Source organism: Salvia hispanica, chromosome 1 (genome assembly GCF_023119035.1).
Source record: "Salvia hispanica cultivar TCC Black 2014 chromosome 1, UniMelb_Shisp_WGS_1.0, whole genome shotgun sequence".
Taxonomy (NCBI): Eukaryota; Viridiplantae; Streptophyta; class Magnoliopsida; order Lamiales; family Lamiaceae; genus Salvia; species Salvia hispanica.
In genome coordinates this window covers 40,167,361-40,188,839 of record NC_062965.1, presented here as the reverse complement: position 1 = coordinate 40,188,839, position 21,479 = coordinate 40,167,361, and the positions used below count along the sequence as shown (strand labels likewise).

The 21,479-nt window shown below is 35.2% G+C and overlaps 2 protein-coding genes across 2 annotated transcripts; both read right to left on the bottom strand.

Moving 5' to 3' along the window:
* Positions 1-7,708: 7,708 nt before the first annotated feature.
* LOC125206653 (protein FAR1-RELATED SEQUENCE 5-like) lies at positions 7,709-8,783 on the bottom strand. The gene is made up of 2 exons (XM_048105896.1): positions 8,571-8,783; positions 7,709-8,093 (listed from the first exon to the last, which is right to left on the bottom strand). Exons 1-2 carry the CDS (start codon positions 8,617-8,619, stop codon positions 7,783-7,785), a joined length of 360 nt encoding a protein of 119 aa, XP_047961853.1. The 5' UTR covers positions 8,620-8,783; the 3' UTR covers positions 7,709-7,782.
* A 3,986-nt stretch (positions 8,784-12,769) lies between these two features.
* LOC125196518 lies at positions 12,770-13,171 on the bottom strand. The gene has a single exon (XM_048095066.1). The coding sequence runs from the start codon at positions 13,169-13,171 to the stop codon at positions 12,770-12,772; it is 402 nt and encodes a 133-aa protein (XP_047951023.1).
* Positions 13,172-21,479: the final 8,308 nt, after the last annotated feature.

The window sequence follows — 21,479 nt, the reverse complement described above, 5'->3', positions numbered from 1 at the left end:
ACGGGAAGGTAATAGCTTATGCTTCAAGACAACTCCGACCCCACGAACTGAATTACCCAACCCACGACCTGGAATTGGCAGCTGTAGTCCATGCAATCAAGATTTGGAGGCACTACCTATATGGAGTTAAGTACGAGATTTTCTTACACGACCACAAGAGCCTAAAGTACTTTTTCGAACAAAAGGACCTGAACATGCGACAGAGGAGATGGCTCGAGCTGGTAAAAGATTATGATTGCAGCATAAATTACCACCCTGGCAAAGCCAATGTGGTAGCCGATGCGCTGAGTCGAAAATCTCAACAACTGGCGGGCCTGGCCATCCAAGAGGAAGCACTGATACGGGAATTCACCAGAATGAGGATAGAGATAGTGCACGCACCAGAAACGGTGGAAGCAAGGATCGCCACTTTGGTACTAGAACCCGATCTGAGAAAACGAATAGTTGACGCACAAAGAGATGATGAGGCTCTGGAGAAAATACGGTACGTGTTCGACCCAAAACATGTGATTCGTCACGAAGAAATCGCTCTGGAACCCGACCTGAGTTATGAAGAAAAGCCGGTGGCAATACTGGATAGGAAGGTGCAACAACTCCGAAATAAATCGATTTCTACGGTGAAAGTTTTGTGGAAAAATCACGGACAGGAGGAGGCAACCTGGGAGCTGGAAGAGAAGATGAAGGAAAAATATCCCGAGCTTTTTCCTAAGTAATTCTTAAATTTCGGGACGAAATTTCTTTTAAGGGGGATAGTATGTAACAACCCGCTAAGACATTGTTATTAAAAATACCAGTATTGGCTTAATTATATATATAAATGACTTTGTGATTAAATCGGGATCACGATAGAATTTCATTATTGTTTATTTTGACGTTGAGTAGGTAGTAAATAATATATATATATATACACACACATATATGGGTATAACAAATAAAGAAATAAGATCTCAAAACCAAAACTAATATCTGATACATCCGACAAAGGTCCAATTTCACAAATCTAATCTATTACAATAAATGACGCTCAAACTCCGAAAGCGCCATCTCAACAATCCAAATTGTTATAGGGAATGTCCGTCGTCGCACGATGGCAATATCTCTCCAAATAGAATTAATTCCTAAAAAAAAAAAAAAAAAGAGGAGAAAGAAACATGTCACACGTATAACTTTTAATCATTATTAAGCAATTCAAATATATAAGCCTCCTGAGATAAATGAAACGTCTCATATCTGTAAGGATTCTATGCTCAGAGGCATTTAATGAAGGACAGACCAAACCAATGGTCTATATTCTCCCTTCTCTTTTTTTATAATTTCCACATAGGATATTTTACTCAGTAATGATGAATATCTCTGCAAAGGGATATTTGGTGCCAGAAGGATCAGCTGCATTTAATACATTGTCTAGCAAGTGACTACTTTAAGCAGTCCATATAAATAGCTAGAAACCCTTACAACACCACTCTTTTAGGAGAAACTCAACTCACTAACCACTTATAACAGTATACAAAGGACAAGGATAGTAAAGTGTGGAGATTTCAGACAAGTAAAGAGCTTTACACAAAGGTAGGTAAGCTTTCAATAGCAACCTTTCGTTTTCTATCACCTACCCAACCAGAGATTCTGACAATATACATAAATATACATACGAAGGGAACTAAGGAAGAGGACAACCTTTGCAGGAGCAAAAGCCCCACCTAGTACCTTTCAAGGTAAAAACTACAAGACCCCTCTCTCTTAATATAAACCTATCGTAAAAACTGTCTAAATGAGCACCAACAACCTTACTTTTCTCTCCCACTTTCTCAACATGACACATAAGAACAACATAGCCACTGCCCCAAACACCAATTTAGCATCCATGAATATTTCACATATAGGCAAATACGCTTCTGCTCAAGACACAAATTTAGTATCCAACATGCTGCATATAGGTATAAAGCAACCTCTGTCCAAAATGCCAAATTAGTATCTAATGGAATTGCGTATATGTAAATTTAGCATCTCAAGAACTTAGTTGCTATAGCCTCTCAAGAACTTAGAAATGGCAGACTTTAAGGGGTACTAAGAACTTAGCTTGAATAACATAGGAATTTGTCGGAGAGACTTCCGACAGCAACCTCGGCACTCCGTCGCCGACAATCAACAGCCCACACTCCGAAAATCGTCACTGTTTTCATTCTTAAAATCTGAAATTTTGGAAATTTCAAGTTTCATCATCAAAAAAATAAATAAATAAATAAATAAATAAAATAAAAATTAAAATCTTGATAAAGTAAAAGGGAGAGAGAGGGAAAATAGATGAACAAAAGAAGGTTGATCCCTATCTGTTGGAGAACGGCGTCGGAGGCGGAGGTAGTGCATGCCGGCGGTGAAGGGAGGAGAACCGAGAGAGGAAGAGGGGGAGGCCGCCGCGGCGAGCCGCCGTGTTCTCAGCCACGGCAGATCCGGAAGGGGGTCGGCGTCGGCGGCTGGGGCAGAACCGTGGTGGCGGTGGCGCGACGGCGGGCCTGAGGTCGACGACGGGGGAGTGGGGGGACACGGAGGTCTGCAGAGATCTGTGGAAAGAGAAAGAGAGAAGGGAGGGAGAGATGAGGAAGAGGAGAGTGGCGCCGTCGGAGGCGGAGGAGGACGGCGGGGCTGGAGCTGGGCGGCGGCAGTAACAAGGCGGAGAGAGAGAGGGAGAGTTCTTTCTCCTAGATGAATGAGGGAGGAAGAAGAAGGCTAGGGACTTTGAATGTGGGTTTCCTTTAATTGGGCTCCTAAATTAATTAGATGGACCATACAAATTAATTTGAGCCCAACTGCTTGAAATAATATAATTGGGTTCCTTTAATTGATGTTGTAAAAGTAATGTAGAAAGTAATTAAAGAATTGCCAAATTTGAATTTAATTACTTATGGGCCCAAGCTAAAATGATTTAGTAAGATAAACGAATTACTATAGTTTTGCATGAATTTTAGTTATTCCGTCGGAACACGGGAATCGCAAAGGAAGCAATACTAAATAAAACAAGCTTTTTAGAAATATTGATAAAGATAATAATAATAATAATTATTATTATTATTAGTATTAGTATTTTTTTTAGAGATTAAGCTCGAGGCATGTTCTCTAATTTAATTAGAATACTTTTAAGACTAAAATAGTACTTTCCCATTTGTGATATTTTAAAAGGGTACGTTCGCAAGTAGAATCGGAACGAAAGAGTCAAGTAAGGAAAACTAGGCGATCAAGGTGAGCTTTCTTATACTAAAAATACAAATTATATTTTGTGAAAACTCGAACACATGTTCGTGATTTTATTGATATTGTCTCGCCATAAATGTTTTGTGTATGATGCCTATCTGTTGGCTAAGGCCAAGTGAATTATGAATGATGATATATATATATAAGTCGAATTCGGGTCCCAGTGAGGGTGGTGTCCCCGCTCGGACTAGTGTACACGGGATACCTCTGGCCGTGAACGGACGGCAGAGAAGGTGACCGTGGAAGGTGGCCACCTTCCCGGCACAAGGATACCTCTGTCCTGTTGGGCAGGGAAGGTGACCGTATGAGATCACCATCTCAGCGGCACAAGATGATCAGATATGGCTAAGTACAGGAAAAAGGGCCCAATGTGAATATTTTAGTAAGCTCAGGTCTTTTCAATAAAACCCCTGAGTGTTACTATGGTAATGGCCTGACAATATATTTTTTTTTAATGTATATGTGTATTTTTCGGCAATGTGTTCATTGAGTACCTTCGTACTCAGCCCTGCATATATTTCTAAATATGCAGGTTGATCGTGGAAGGGTGGATCAAGTGCTGTGGAGGGCAGACTAGTAGCTATATAAGAATAAAACTCTCGGAGGTTCATGTCTCCACACATGAACCGCGTTCTTTTGCTTCCGCTGTGCCATTAATAAGGCCTCGCTTATTATTAAATTTCTAAACTCGTATAAGTCGAACTTGTAAGAACAGTCTCTCGAGTCCCCTTGATCGAGTATATTTTGCTAAGTAATATCCTTTATTATTATAATTTGTGTGTATTCTATGTCTTGACCTTAACCTCCCCTAATTTCTATTCCCGCTTCTTATAATCCCTCCTTAGTCGCGATAAACCGGGTTATGCTATCCTTAGCTAACTACGGTCGTGAACTCAACACTACAAAATGCAATTTACCTACAACAAAAATCCAATCTGCGGAAATGCATATACAACTAGATTACATTTTTGTGTTTAAAATATTGCATGTTTTGTGCCACATGGCAGCACCAGATTGGTTGTACGTTGTGACTCTAAATAAGGGGCACCCTAGTAATGCTCCCCTATATATATATATATATATATATATATATATATAGGGATGTGATTAGGTCCATAAGTGAAATTCTGTCAAAAATCATAGCAAATCTCAGCCATTGGATCCAGTGATGTAACCGTTAGATTGGATTGATGTCATCTAATAATGTAGATTATGTAGTCTAATAATGTAGTTCGGCTAATAATGTAATGCGCTTTTGTCTAATAATGTAGATTGTGCAGTATAATAATGTAGCCTAGTTAGTAATGTAACACTTTTTGTATAATAATGTATGTCCGATATTATGATCACAACCATCCAATCTAAGGATCCAAGGGCTGAGATTTTCTTTGATTTTTGACAAAATTTGCCTTATGGACCATAGTGCGCCCCTATATATATATATATAACTAAGTTTTATATACTAAGATACTGGGGCACACTAGGGTGGCACCTAGATTAAAGTGACAATGTAACACTGTTATTAACCGTCAGATCTCTTATATAGATGGCTTAGATTGGATTTTAGAAATAGAGCATGGATTGTTTGGTCGTGAATAATGGATCGCTTTGCAAGGTAATTTTGTCTTTCTGCTTGCAATTAAATTCGAATAGGGAATGGTAAATCGCGGTATTTTTGGGCGCTTATTCATCCTTTCTCTACCACCAAGCTATAACGTATGCCCACTAGGTGAGAAACTGAATCGTTTCTCTCTCCAAATCTCCCAATCTCCCAATCTGATCATCTACCAATTTATGCAAATCCGATCATCCACCGTGTTTCTTCATCTATTTAAGCAAACCCTAGACTGCTTGCTCTCACCGAAATCCTCGCCCAGCGATTTGTGGTTCTCTTCTTTTCCGTGTGCAATTGCCCAATCAGAAGCTTGAAAATCGGTGGTTGGAGTTTGAAATCCTCCCCCCAGCGGTTTGTGGTTCTCCCGTGAACGACCATTGAAGTTTTAAATTGGCGATTGAAGCTTGAAATCGGCGCTCTTCAGGGATTTCTGGGTCATTATCGGTAAGTTATCGTACCTGTTTTCACTTAGTTTCTGGATTGCATGCGTAAACCTTGATTCCTAGGGCTTGTTTGATACTTTGTTCTATGTTCTTGTTTGCTTTTTTTCTATATTCTTGGTTGATGCTGTAGCATAGATAAGGATTTTTTTGCTTATTCTAGAGTTAGATTGAACAAAACAAAAAATCCAAAGATGGATTTTTAGCTTAATCGGCTGTGTTAAATTGAACAAAACAAAAAATTGAAAGATGGATTTTTTGCTTAATCTAGAGTTAGATAATGATGTGTCTGTTGTTTTGTTCATAGAATTGGATTTTTTGCTTAATCTGGAGCATGATCTGATTTTGTTGGTTGTTTTGTTGCAAAAATTTAAATACACGTTTGATTTAAATACACATTTAGAATTGCTTGTTTGAAGTGTTGTTGTTGCTTTGTACTATGTTATAGTTTGCTTGGGTGTCATTAAAATCAATTTGTTTGCTTATTGAAGATTGATATTTTGCTTATTCTAATGTTAGGAAGTGTTGGGTGTCATTAAAAAGTATTTGTTTGCTTAAAGAATATTCATTCTTTGCTTATTCTAAGGTTAGAAAATGCTTGGTCTCATGCCCGACCCTGTTTCAAACGTTTTTGTCAAGTTTTTTTGGTCATTTAGAATAGCTTGTTTTAAGTGTTTTTGTTGCTTTATTCTTTGATGTTGTTTTCTTGGGTGTCATTAAAATGTATGTATCCTCTTATTGAATATTGATTTTTTTCTTATTGTAGAGTTAGGAAAATGCTGGGTGCTTTTAAAAATGTATTTGGTTGCTCATTGAAGATTGGTTCTTTGCTTTTTCTACAGTTAAAAAATGCTTGGTATGATGATAGAAAATTACACGTTTGATTTAAATACACATTTAGAATTGCTTGTTTTAAGTGTTGTTGTTGCTTTGTACTATGTTGTAGTTTTCTTGGGTCTCATTAAAATCAATTTGTTTGCTTATTGAAGATTGATATTTTGCTTATTCAAATGTTAGGAAGTGTTGGGTGTCATTTAAAAGTATTTGTTTGCTTATTGAATATTCATTCTTTGCTTATTCTAAGGTTAGGATATGCTTGGTCTCATGATCGACCCTGTTTCAAACGTTTTTGTTATGTTTTTTTGGTCATTTAGAATAGCTTGTTTTAAGTGTTTTTGTTGCTTTATTCTTTAATGTTGTTTGCTTGGGTGTCATTAACATGTTTGTATCCTCTTATTGAATATTGACTTTGCTTATTGTAGAGTTAGGAAAATGTTGGTGCTTTTAAAAATGTATTTGGTTGCTTATTGAAGATTGATTCTTTGCTTTTTCTAGAGTTAAAAAATCCTTGGTATGATGATAGACCCTCTTTCATACATTTTGATTACGTTTTTGTGGGCATTAAGAAATGCTTGTTCTTATTTTGTTTGTTGCTTGGTTCTTTGTTATTGTTTGCTTGGGTGTAAGTTCATTTTACATTTTTGCTTATTTATGGCTGCATATTTGCTTGCTTTAAAGGTTAAAGATTGGAAGTGCAACCTTACCAACAAGCCATCGAAGGCATTCCAATTGCTCCGTGCGAAATTCGTTACAGCTATGGTTTATAGTAACGAAAACAAGGTCATTGATTACATGATGAGAACAACAACAAGCCACATGTAAGAGGCACAAAGTAAAGGAACCGTTGATGTTGAAAAGATGGTGGCAATTTTTCCAAAACCTTGAATGATGAATTACATTGATTTTGAAAAGTGACAATTACTTTGTATTGAATATTGGTCAGTTTTGGTTTAAGGGTTTTTTTGTTTTAAAATTTTGTTATTCGTTTTTCTGTTCTTTTCTTTATGGCGAAATATGTTCGAATAGTTGAAATTAGGAAATCAAAATAAATTAATGCAATACCAACCAAGCAAATCCATAAACATAATCAAGCATTAAATTTAACGTAACCAAGCATTTGGTTATAAGTACAGTCTACAACATTCTACTAACAAAATTATTCATTCGCATCTATCAGCAACTAAATCGATATTAACATGCAAGCCTGTATATGCAAGCAAATGCTTATAGTAAATCCAAGCGAAACCATAAACATTAACAAACAATAAAGTGAAATATGTTTGAACACTAATTAGAAAAGCAAAATAAAGTAATGCAATATCAACCAAGCAAATCCATAAACATAATTAAGCATTAAATTTAATGTAACCAAGCATTTGGTTATAAGTGTTGTCTACAACATTCTACTAACAAAAGTATTCATTTGGATCTACCGGCAACTAAAGCGATATTAACACGCAATCCTATATATATGCAAGCAATTGCTTATATTAAATCCAAGCAAAACTATAAACATTAACAAGCAATAAATTGAATGTGTCCAAGCAATCTAAGCAAATACATAAACTTAATCAAACAGTAAAATGAATATATCCCATCAATTGGTAATAAGTTCTGCAACTGAGATACAGTGGATAGTAATTAAAATCCTTCTAGCCACAATGAGATTCTAGCCTTACAGTCACATCTTTTAGAGGTTCTTCTGCGCTTGTTAATAAATCCTTCACGAGCATGAATGTGATCCATTTCAATCCCATTCTTCAACCCTTTTCTGTTGCACACAATATATTGCCAAGTAACACACTCACGTGAAGATTTGATTCCACGTTTCCGGGCATCGAAGCCAGCTTCACGAGCATAAGCATCGTAGAAAGCAATTTCGGCGTCCAAAGTGTTGAATTTCTTGCCAACGAATGGTTTTAGTTTGTCAGGGCACTCGAGGACACAAGCAGCTGCGTAGGATATACAAAAAGCAATACTATCAAAAGAAGCAAGCAACAAATGGTATTACATCAAGGAAACTGGAGAGGCAAACTCACAGTAGAATTAAAGCACAACAAGCATTGTCATTCAAACAATGAAGCAATACAGTATATTTGTCTCTGCAATTGTTTGTCAATTAATAATTTTAAGCAAGCAATATGAGATATTGTAACAGTAGCAAAAGTAAATGGAGCCAACTAATTTAGCAACAAAACATATTTAACAAAGCAAATATATTTTATCAACTAAGCAATGCAAATGGATCACCATCAGAAAGCAACACAACAAATTAATAACAGTGCAATTTGCTTTGCGACATCCTACACGATCTGTCAGAATTTGAGTTCACATATAAAAAAATACACTCCACAATTATATAAAGTTGAATCACATAGATAACCAACAAAATCTAAAAACACAATTACATGATTAGAAATTATTCTTACCGCCTGCAAAATAGGTCATATTCGTGACAAAGGGAACATCATTCTCCATGGATTGACTAACGACTGAAGATAGACAGAAGTAACACAAAAATTCAGTATCCTCCTAAATTGTCTTCAAAATCAGTGAAATGGATATCAGCGGGAACATCATTCTCCATAGATTGACTTAATATTGAAGGAAAAATTTCAGAGAAGAGAATGGAAATAGCGCTTAAGATTAAAACAATCGCACACACTGAATATAGCTATGGCGTTTTTATATACAGATTTCTGAGATAAATGCCGAAAATAGAAGAAAGAGAGAAGGAAGAAATACCGTGAATTGCGTTTCAGAATAAACCGCTGCAATTGTGAATTCCAGAAATAGCCTTTAGCAATATTTTTATTCATTTTAATAATAACTCTAAAATGCCAGATGTCATTTTAAAATTGAATCTCATGCCAAATCTAACGCTTAAGATTGGTGGCACAGTGTCACTGAAACTAGCGTTGTCATTCTAGCAATTCCCCTAAGATACTTCCATTATCTTCCATTAGATACACAAATCAAATGTTCTACAATCTGCCACATGGCAGATTTGAAAAGCCACATATAGTATTTATATGCATGGAAGGGTATAAAAGTAATGTTATTTTAATTAGTTATAATGATATCCACGACAGTTTCATATTTAAGAATGAGGTAAGTTTTGTTAATAAGATAATTTTATTAATAAGATAATTTTTTGTTTTCCAATTTTTACGTTTAATAATATACCAGTTCCACACCTTATTTATTTCCTTTATAAAACAAAATATTGGTGATTCTCTTTCCTTAATTTACATTGATTTTCTAATTTGCTCCCTTGTAATTTTACCCGTGATTTACTTACAGTTGTAACACTCATATTGCATCATATGTCTTGGGTATTGCATTTTTACTTATACGATTTTTGCATATTACTCATAAATAACATATTTTGAATGCATGTGCTAATCCCTGGTTATATTGTCACTTTAATTTCATACTACAATTATAACTCTCAGATTGCATTATCAGGCTTTGGATATTGCATTTTACTCATATGAGTTTTGCTTATTATGTATGAATAACTTGTTTTGGATGTGTTAATTTTCTACTAGGATTGGCATTTTTAATTTAATTTCATATGAATATAACTCCCAGATTGTATTATTATGCTTTGGATATTGCATTTTACTCATACGAATTTTGCATAGGTTACATATGAATAACTTATTTTGAATGTGTAATTTTTCCACTAGCATTGTATATTGCATTATACTCGAGCAATATTTGGATATATTGTATGATCTTTTCTCCTTTCACTGAAAATGACAACCATGGGAAACCAGTCACATTTGGAGTTGTGTTGATCAAACGTAAATCATGTTTCCAACATCAATAGGTCCCTTCTTTCGCCCCTTCCTCAAAGTGGCTTGAGGCCGCAACTACCCTCCAAATCTTCGGAACTGAAATCATGTTCCTCCTCGTGCTCAGTCGTCACCTTACTTTTTTGCCCATTACATTGCAAAACATACACAGAACTTCAATAACATGCAATACATAATGCATTAGATGCAATAACTAATTGTAAGACATGCAAATATTTAGAAACGAACATAAATTGCACATAATTGAACATAATATACAAATTTGAGCGTGTCGTATAGAACTTCACAAACATGCAATACATAATGAATTATTATGCAATCCATTACTATAAAACATGCAAATTTAAGTAACACAAGCTGCACAAAATCGAATTGAATATGGAATATAGAGCATATTGTATAGAACTTCAAAAAATGCAATATATAATGCATTAGTATGCAATACCATAGTGTAAGACATGCAAATATTCCAAAGAAAAAATAAAATGCATATAAACATAGAATTTCATGAACATGCAATACGCAATGCATTAGTATGCAATAAATGAATGTAGAACATGCAAATTTTTTAGCAAGAAACATAAACTGCATATTATTGAACTCAATATGCATTACTCAACACAGACATGTATACAAAGCAAAGAATAGAGAGAAGATCAGGCAATTATCATGCCCAATACCAAAACAGAACACTAAATCTCATAAATATTTAAGAGTCATGAATTGCATCTTTGAGAGAGAAAAAAAACAGACCCAACTAAGATTGACAACACCAAATCGAGGCAGCAGAAAAATGATTGGAAACACCTCAAAATCGGGACAATCAACATCAAGTCGCCGCAATAGCTACAATCAACCAAAATCGCAACGACAAAAATTAACAAGAAAAAGAAATCAACAAAACGCGTTACCTTAAATCATGGAGAATTGCTCTTACTGTCGTCGCGCTGAAGAAAACAACCCAAAATAGACTGGTAAAACGTCGTAAAATCCCCAACTCTCGTCTCTGTATAACTGCAGGAAATCGCACAATAAAATAGAACAGATGTTAGGGATAGAAGAAATCGCCGCCTAAGGTTTCTGAAAATCAAGGCAGGCCAAAATGATTTAGTAGTTGGAGGCAAGAGTAATGGAGGACTGGGGAGAAAGAGGTTCATTTCCGTTTCTGCGTCTGAATTAGTGGGATATACCAAAACTGATTCAAATTAAACTACTGTAATGTGACAAAATTACCCTTGTCAAGCAATATTCACAGCACAAAAATGCAATCTATTCTCTGTTTTTAGAAATCAATCACAGCCGCCTATTATAAGATCTAAGGGCTGGAATAAGATGGATGTTGGTAATCTAAATAAGGTTGCACCCTAGTGCTCCCCTATATATATATATATAGGATTGTGATCAATTGAGATGTTTTAGCTCAATTGAGAATTAAGATGCATTATTAGCCACTCATTTTTATTAAATGAGTGGTCCAAAATTTTCCACATGGAAAATATTTTCAGATTAATTAATTATGGAAGGGTAATGCACTTTTTATTAGTACTAAAAATACCTGCAAGTATACATGGTAGATCTAGTATAGCTAAAGGTCAGTACCGGGATATCGAACATGAGGAATAAATTTACAAACTGTCTACCACATACTCTCAAATACTATTTGGACTTAAAGTTGAGATTTGATTAAACTAAGAAAAACAGAAAATAAAAGCAAGTAAAGAAAGCAATTAAATGAAAACAGTGAAACAGCTTCGCAGTTTGCAGTTAACTTGGTTTGAGAAAGCAGATGAGACAAGGGAATCCTAGGGTAGTGATTTCATCAACTCATTAGTAATTCTAATTATTCAGTTCTATGTTCATCCGACTCAAGCCCTACCAGAAGTTATTCCTATCGTGTATCAACATTTATGTCACAAATATTGCATTGACACATAAAATATAAACCACTCAAATTCATCACTGATAAGAGATTAACAAAAATCAAAGTAACAACCAAGCAGTTAAATATAAACCAAGGAACAATTAAAGTAAAACGAGTTCTGAACATTAAACAAAATAAAAAGAACTACATAGAGTTAATTACGTTCATCCCTAGGATTCTATAAGTTTATCTATCCATAGACAGATAATCTAAATAAACATAAGCAAAATGAGACATGTTCAATCTAACAAAAACTAGATAAAACCCGGAAGAATTAATCTTCCTCTTGTTTGATCTCCCTTGAATTCTATGCTCCTTGTAGAAGATGGAGGAATTTATTTGTAAGGTAGGGGATGGAATTAAGGCTCTAAGATTGGTGAATAATATGAATTAGGTTATGGGGTATTTATAGGCTTGAGAAGGATTTAAATTTGTTAAAAAGTCTCCTCCAAGCAATAGGAAAGATGAAATTTTCGTTCCCCATAGTAGAAGGAAAAGATTTGGCTTCACAAGGCAATATCTTCTTTCCTTCTTTAAATTTCCGCCTAGACTGCAGCTGGTAGCTTTGCGCGACCTTGGTATAACGGCCAGAACTCCCTCCACAGAACTCCGATTGAGGTGATCTTGGCACCATCTTGAATATCTTTTCAAGACGAAGAGAATGGTGTGTAGAAAGCCGCGATCGGACTTTAGGATCGCCGGAATATTGAGTTTGAAGACAGCTGTCGCGCGCCGCGTTTCTGTGGTGGGCCGCCACACCTTGGCCGGCGGTCGCCGCGCGTTGTCCAGAAGCTTCTTCTGAATCCTTTTGGCGGTCGCCATGAACATCCCAACGGTTTCCGGGCATTTCTTTATCTCCGCTAAGCGCCGGCGGTCGCCGGAAGTGTTAACCAAGGATAAGTGGAACACTCTTGTCTGCCTGCATGTTAACCACCAAAAAATCTATAGGAAAATGAAAATTGTCAACTTTCACCAAGACATCTTCAACTATACTAATAGCATGTGCAATTATTTCATCCCCCATTTTCAGCTTGATTGTTGATGGTTTTAGATTCCCTATGTTAAACTGCACAAAAACAGACAAAGACGTTAAATTAACGGTCTCACGTAAATCACACAAAGCCTTACCTGCTGGTGCTTCCCCAAGTGTACGCGATATGAGGAACTGATTTTTATGCTTTTGCTTGACAACCCGATGGTTTACAATGATGTCCCCACTATTAGCTGATAACTGGATTTCTTCAATATCATTCAAGTTTCTTTTCTTATCAACCTTTTCTTTCAGCATGTTGGTATAACTGGGAACACGTTGTCGAGCTGCTGCTAAGTGGGAATTACTCTGTGCCTTGCAAAACACATCAAATGATTTTTTAAACTACTTATTCAGCTTAGGCTTTTTCTGTGAAGATAAAGGAATTTGTGGTTGAAGAGAAGTCAAGATTGGGGTAGCTTTCGGGCACTCTTCTTTGTTTGGTTCAACACTCTGGGCTGTGGGTTCTCCCTTTTGCTGGAACTGCATGCTTGCCATGTTGGCAAGTTGGGTGTTCATGGACATGACAGTGGAGCTCATGGTAGCAACTGTGGCCTCCAACCTGTTGATTTGTTTAGTGTTCTCCATAAAAGATGCCAATAGGTCATTAGTGATCTGCTTTTTGGGCTCATCAATCTTTTGGTGTTCACCTGGAAATCCTAGACATGGTTGCAAAGCATTGTTAGAATTGTTACATGAAAAATGAGGTAGCCATGTTGAAAAGTGATGTTTGTAAGGAGATCATTAAGGCTATATAAGCTTCTTAATCATGGCTTCAAGATTCTCAATTTGGATTTCTATCCGAATCCATCGCTCATCCCTCATCTTACCCAACATGAATTCGATTATTAGCAGATCCCTTCCGCTAATTTCCTCTTCTGCACCTACATTTGATTTGCCAAAACCACCATTATCGTTTGAAAAATTCGGAGGATAAAAATAATCAGAACAATTATTATAATTATGATCCCCCTGACTAGGGTCATAATATTCATTGAAGTATCCATTCTGATATCCTTGATGGCCATAGTGCATGTCCTCCATAGTAGTAGCTTCACTTTTCTCTCTTCTTGACAACTCGATCTTCTCGATCCTCATTCTCATGGCTGTCAATTCTTTAGTCATTTCCCCCATTGCTAATCACCAAACAAAATAAACTTTTAAAAATAAAATAAAATAAAAAAATAAAAAAAAAATAAAATAAAAAAACAAAGCAGTAAATTCCAAAGTAGTATTATCTCCCTTTCTGTGATATCAATCTATCCGTAAAAGTATTCCCCGGCAACGGCGCCAAAAACTCGATGCACTTTTTATTAGCACTAAATATACCTGCAAGTATACAGGGTAGATCTAGTATAGCTAAAGGTCAGTACCGGGATATCGAACACGGGGAATAAATTTACAAACTGTCTACCACATACTCAGTCTCAAATACTATTTGGACATAAAGTTGAGATTTGATTAAACTAAGAAAAACAGAAAATAAAAGCAAGTAAAGAAAGCAATTAAATGAAAACAGTGAAACAGCTTCGCAGTTTGCAGTTAACTTGGTTTGAGAAAGCAGATGAGACAAGGGAATCCTAGGGTAGTGATTTCATCAACTCATTAGTAATTCTAATTATTTAGTTCTATGTTCATCCGACTCAAGCTCTACTAGGAGTTATTCCTATAGTGTATCAACACTCATGTCACAAATATTGCATTGACACATAAAATATAAACCACTCAAAGTCATCACTGATAAGAGATTAACAAAAATCAAAGTAACAACCAAGCAGTTAAATATAAACCAAGTAATAATTAAAGTAAAACGAGTTCTGAACATTAAACAAAATAAAAAGAACTACATAGAGTCAATTACTTTTATCCCTAGGATTCTATAAATTTAGCTATCCATAGACAGATAATCTAAATAAATATAAGCAAAATAAGACATGTTCAATCTAACAAAAACTAGATAAAACCCGGAAGAATTAATCTTGCTCTTGCTTGATCTTCCTTGACTTTTATGCTCCTTGAATCTCTTTTCAAGATGAAGAGAATGGTGTGTAGAACGCCCCAATCGGACTTCAGGATCGCCGGCAAATTGAGTTTGAAGACAGCTATCGCGCGCCGCGTTTCAGTGGCGGGCCGCCGCACCTTGGCCGGTGGTCGCCGCGCGTTGTCCAGAAGATTCTGATTCCTTGTGGCGGTCGCCACAAACATCCCAGCGGTTACCGGGCGTGTCTTTGATTCCTCTAAGCGCCGACGTCGCCGGAAGTGTTGCGGCAGTCGCCGGACACCACCTGAAGCTCTCCAGATTTCCTACTTCACGTTTTAACTCCCTTTTTAGGCTCAAATATGCACATTTCTCGCAAAACATGTCAAAATACCAAAATTGATAAAATATGCAAATAATGGACATGTAATACAATTTAGACCTTAAAAACGGACTAACTAATGGCGTTAAAACCGTGCCAAATCCGAGTGTATCAAAGGGAAAAATGGTAATTTGACCATTTTCTTCAGCGTTTGGCGTTAGGGTTCTTCAGCGTTTTGGCAATTTCCGTGAGATCTCACCATTCACGCGATTTTCTCGATTCAAATCGAAATTTCTCCTATTTCTTCTCAGTTTTAGGTTTTTGTGATGTATTTCTGAAGGAATCTCATTTGTTTATTACTGTTATCGTCGTTAATTCTGAAAATTGATAAATTTTTGTAAAACTATTGAGTAATTTGACGGAGTTTGGTTGAATCTGAAGTTTTTAGGTTGATTTTATCGACTTTAATTGTGTTTTAATGCTTTATTTGTTGATGCCCAGCCAAATTTGTTCCTAATTAGTTTTTTTTTTTTTTTTTGCTTTTTCATCTTTAGCTTCGAGTTCAGTTCATAATCAAAGCCTAAGGTGTTATCTGATGGATTCTTCATCATATTCAGAGTCGACGTCGACGAATGTTGAAGGTATTTTGGTTTGATTTTCATTAACATGACTTTTTTTGTACTTTGTTGGTGAATTATACTCTGTTGACATAAATGCAGATTTGTTGACATTCTATGTAGAATTTATTGTGATATCATGTATACTCTATGTTGCTATGATGATCATTTCTTGTTTACATAAATGCAAATCTGTTGACATGGTGTATGTTACCTTTTAAATATTGTATGTAGCTATACTCTTTGTTGATTTGCAAAATAGTCAAAAGCCCCTGCTGTGGTGTTTGTGGCTGGAGGAAGGGGTTTTGGATAGGGTTGAGAGTCCATGGGACGATGTGTGAGATCTTGGTGTTGGTGTTGGTGTATTGGTGCTGCATATTTTGAGATGTAGTTTTGAGATTTTGATTCTAGATTTTGAAAATTCTTTATGCTTTCAGTTAAGATATGCTAGTTGACATATTTGGATGTTAGTTTATATGCTGTTGTGTTGACACTATACTAGTTGATATGTTGTCATTTAAGATATGCTAGTTGACATTATGCTAGTTGATATGTTGTTGCATATTTTGAGATGTAGTGTTGAGATTGTTTTGATTGTCGAAAATTTGGAAATAAGTCTAGCGGTGGTGTTGTTGTTTTTCAGTATGTTGTTTGCAACAAACAAGGTTTCATATAGTTGATCCGTTGGATGTCGATAGATGTATATCTGAGGAAGGGTATGTGTCAGATGATGATGAAGTATCTTCAAAGAAGAAACGCAGACGTGGCACAAAAAAGTGTGGATGTCGAGCGAGGATCAGTTTCAAGTTTTATTCTGATTGTGGTGTTAAATATTATGTTGTGCATCAATTCATTGAGGGACACAATCATGCTATGGTTGACAAAGGTCATAAGCGATATATGAAAGGAAATCACAATATGAATGATGTTCATCACAAGTTTGTTGAAGATTGCACCAAAGCTAACATTGGTCCTTCTTCAACTTTCAACTTATTAAAGGAGTTTTTTGGTGGTTATGATGTTGTTGGGTGTACGTTGAATGATATCAGGAATTGTTCTCGTGATATTAAAGAGAAACTGAAACAAGTGGATGTTCAAATGATCTTAAATCAGATGCAAGAGAAGAAGAGAATTTGTGAAGGCATTTTTTACAAGTATCAATCATCACCTGATGATAATAAGTTAGTGAGCTTAATTTGGTCTGATGCTGAGTCTCGGAAACATTATCACATGTTTGGAGAAGTTGTGGCATTTGATACAACATATTGAACAAACAGGTAGTGTATTTATTATGCTTAGTAGTTAACAGACATAGTAGTTGACATGATAGTTGACAGATATAGTAGTTGACATGGTAGTTGACATCATTTGTACTTTGCATCGTAGATGACTTAGTAGTTGACATTGGTTACTATTAAATATTTGTTGATGTTTTTTGTTGATCTATTTGTTCAACAGGTACCGTATGGTGTTTGGTCCATTTACCGGGAAAGACAATCACGGGTGTCCTATTGCATTTGGAGCTGGTTTCGTATCTGGTGAGAGTTGTCACTAATTTAGCATTTGAGAGTTGTCACCGAGAGTCTCCAAAATATGTCACTGTTTTAGTATATGAGAAGCAATTGGCATCTGTATACATGGATAGGATGTTCAGAGTAGTACAAAAATTAATTTTTGAGGCCGATACGAATTGTCGGATGATTAGCATGTCCAGTTTGGAGAACATTGAGGTCTTTAAAGTTTTTGATGTTAGAAATAAGACCTTCACAGTAACACGTGATATAGAGACTGAGGCATATGAGTGTGAGTGTATACTATTTGTAAGGTGTGGTTATCTATGCAGCCACCTTTTCTTCGTCCTCAGAAACTAAGATGTCAACAATATTCCAGAGAAATATGTTGGTAACCGGTGGCTGTAAAGTGAATTACTAAAGGCAATTCATGGTTTCACGAGTGATGAAAGTGCGTCTGACAAAGGTATGTGAACTATTTTCTATAGATAATTCAGTTTATTTTGACATATGTTGTATAAGTTGTTGACATAAATATATAAGTTGTTGACATGTTACATATTTATTGTTCATACAACTTATATAGGCTATTGACATGTTATATGTTTGCAGATTCTAACAAAGATGACAAACTACAGATTGGTAACAGGTGTCATGGACGTTACTTTGGTCTATATCAACATTCTTTTAGGAATAAAGAACATCTGATTGCTTTGGATAATTTGCTTGTGGGTATTGGTCCTCAAATTTTTACTAATGACACTACTTGATCGTCCTCAGTTGATAAAAATGATTCAATCATGAACATATATGGTGTTGTTGTACCTGAAGAAATAACTGCACATGCTCTAGATGTGGTTAGTACAAAGGGAGGTGCAAGTGATAAGAAAAGTAAGATTAAGTCGAGCATAGAGAAAGCAATTGGAAAAGCAAATAAACCTCATAGGCATTGTGGAAAGTGTCATAAAGTGACTGATCATAATGCTAGAAGTTGTGGCAAAAAGAAGACATGATTGTTCTTTTTTTTAATAATCAGAGTTGTTTTTTAGTTGTTGACATACACTACAAGTTATTGGCGTTTTCTTATTAGTTGTTGATATTTGATTTTGCTCTCTATTGACATGTATTGAGAAGCTGTTGACATTTGGCTATAAGTTGTTGACATTTTGATATGCATGCTATTGACTTGTATTGGATAATCATGATGCCAAAATTTTTGTGAAATAAAAAAATTAAAATAAAATAGTTGTTATTTTTTAATTACAAGAATTATTTTTGAGTTGTTGACATTATATACAAGTGGTTGACAAACTATTGACATTTGATATACAAGCTGTTGACATTTTTTTATAAGTTGTTGACATTTGATATGCATGCTATTGACATGTATTGTATGATCATGATACAAGAACTTATTTCAAATAATAAAATTAAGACAAAATCCACATTCTGGTAAGTTCAAAAGTAAGAAACCACAATGATAGTTGTTTTGAAACACATCTAAAAAGTCAGGTGTGAAGCCCATGTAACTCCAGCTTTTATTTCTTCATGAGGCTTCAGTGTCAAGAACAATTCCTTGGTTGCCCAAGCAAAATCATCATGGTAAACACATGCATCCTCTGAAATGAAGTTATACAAACGACATTTGAACAACATTCATAAATCATGTCAACTGATTAGAAAACTAAAAATATTTTTTTGATCATGAATATAATTAAATTATGCATACTCATATGTTCCTTCTGTTTCTACTATGTAGTAGTAGAGATCTCTTTCATTAACTTCAAGGAACGGTAGTGTATGTACAGCTCTTACTTCTGCATGATAAGTTTTCTTTCTAGCTTCTGCAAGTGGAATATCAGATAATGGAACAATATTCTGTTGTCAGTGCACATAAAATTCATGTCAACTACAAATACTAGCCATGTCAACAGCTAATATAATTGTGTGAACTATGGTACATATTGTTTCAACTGCACATACAAGTCATGTCAACTACAGTACATATCGTGTCAACTACACATACAAGTATTGTCAACTACACTTTCAAACCATGTCAACTACACGTATAAGTCATGTCAACAACAATTATAAGTCATTTCAACTACACTTTCAAACCATGTCAACTACACGTACAAGTCATGTCAACTACATGGACAAGCCATGTCAACTACACTTTCAAACCATGTCAACTACACGTACGAGCCATGTCAACAACAATTATAAGTCATGTCAACTACACTTTCAAACCATGTCGACTACACGTACAAGTCATGTCAACTACACGAACGAGCCATGTCAACAACAATACAAGTCATGTCAACTACACGTACAAGTCATGTCAACAACAATTATAAGCCATATCAACTATAGTACATACTGTGTCGACTACAGGTACAAACAATGTCAACAACAATTATAAGCCATGTTAACTAGTGAACATACAATGTCAACTATATATAAGACATATAAATACGTAATACTATTATGTCAACCATGCTACACATAGTGTCAACTGCACATACAAGTTATGTTAACTATATATACAACCTATATCAACTACAAATACAACCTAATATAATCATGTTAACTACACATATTCAAGTCATTTCAATAAGTAATGTAATCATGTCAACTAGTTAACAATTTATAATGAAAAATGTAAAACATATCAAAAGGAAGGGAAGTGGTCCTGCAAAAGCATTCTTCTCTCTTTTTGACCAGTTTTCCATTGCAAACTTGAGAACAGACAGTGTGCACAAACACCAGTTGACATTTTTCGCATTGTCCAGATTTTCAATTATATGGCCAATCTTACTTTTGATCATTCCACATGTTGACGTCTCAATGAGAGCTGATTCTAAGAGAACCATGAACATTCTCTTGAACCATAGTCCTCCTTCACTCTCTGCTAGCATAAGTTCTTCAACAAGTTTATGGTTGACATTTCCTGGTTTCATGTCACCACGTTCTGCTATCTCTCTCATGAAAGGTGCATTAGATTTGCACTTATCTCTGGTGTAAATACCTCTTGGAAAACCATATACTAGTTCAACATCATCTTCAGTGATATGAATTTTCTTTCCATTATACAGCTTTAACTTTGACTTCTTTCCATTAAAACTCTTCAATAATGAGAATGTCAATCTGTTGGGAATGTAATCAATGCTAAAATGTAGAACATTTTCAAAATCTAGTTCCTTAACAGCATTAATTTGTGCCTCATTCAGCTTCCTCATGGCATAAACAAAAAACTATGGCTTTCTTTTAACTAGAAACCTTTGAGATAAATTTTCCACAGCCTGAGTCTGTTCTTTATTCGTATTTTCCTCTACATTGTGCATCTCTTCATCTTCACTGTTTATTCGTATTTCCTCTACACTGCTAATCTCAATAGCATTCCTAGTTTTCTTTGATATTTTTCTTTTTCTCTAGTTCAAAATCAAATATAATAAATCAATATCAATTATACAAAATATCATGTCAATAACAAGTATACCCTGTTGTTGCAAGCGCATGTATATCATTAAAATTATGTTAATAGATAAAGTTCATAATAAATCAATGTCAATAACAAGTATACCCTGTTGACAGCAAGTGCATGTATATTCTTAAAATTATGTCAATAGATAAAGTACATAATAAATCAATGTCAATAACAAGTATATCCCATACATAGCAAGCACAATTATCTGGTTAGTATTATGTCAATTTGACTATGTCAACAGCGATTCTAATAAGTATACACTCTGTCAATAACAATATATCTTGTTTAAAGCAAGTACAATTATCTTATTACTATTATATCAATTATTAAACTTTATAATGTCAACAACAATCCAAACAAGCATACACTATGCTAACAATATACAATATCATCTCAATGACAAGTATATGTCGTTTATAGAAAACACAAGTATATTATCATAACTATGTCAATAGCTATTGTATGAAATGTCAATAATCTTAAAAATTTAAACAAATCTTTAACTGGAAGCACATGCTTGTTCTCTTCCGTTTTTTCCAGCAGCATTGTTCCTTTCCATCTCTTCCGATTCTACCATCGCTAATCAACAAAAAAAATCAGCAGAAATCGATTTCATAAGGAAAAAAATCTAGATGTGTTTTAATACACTAA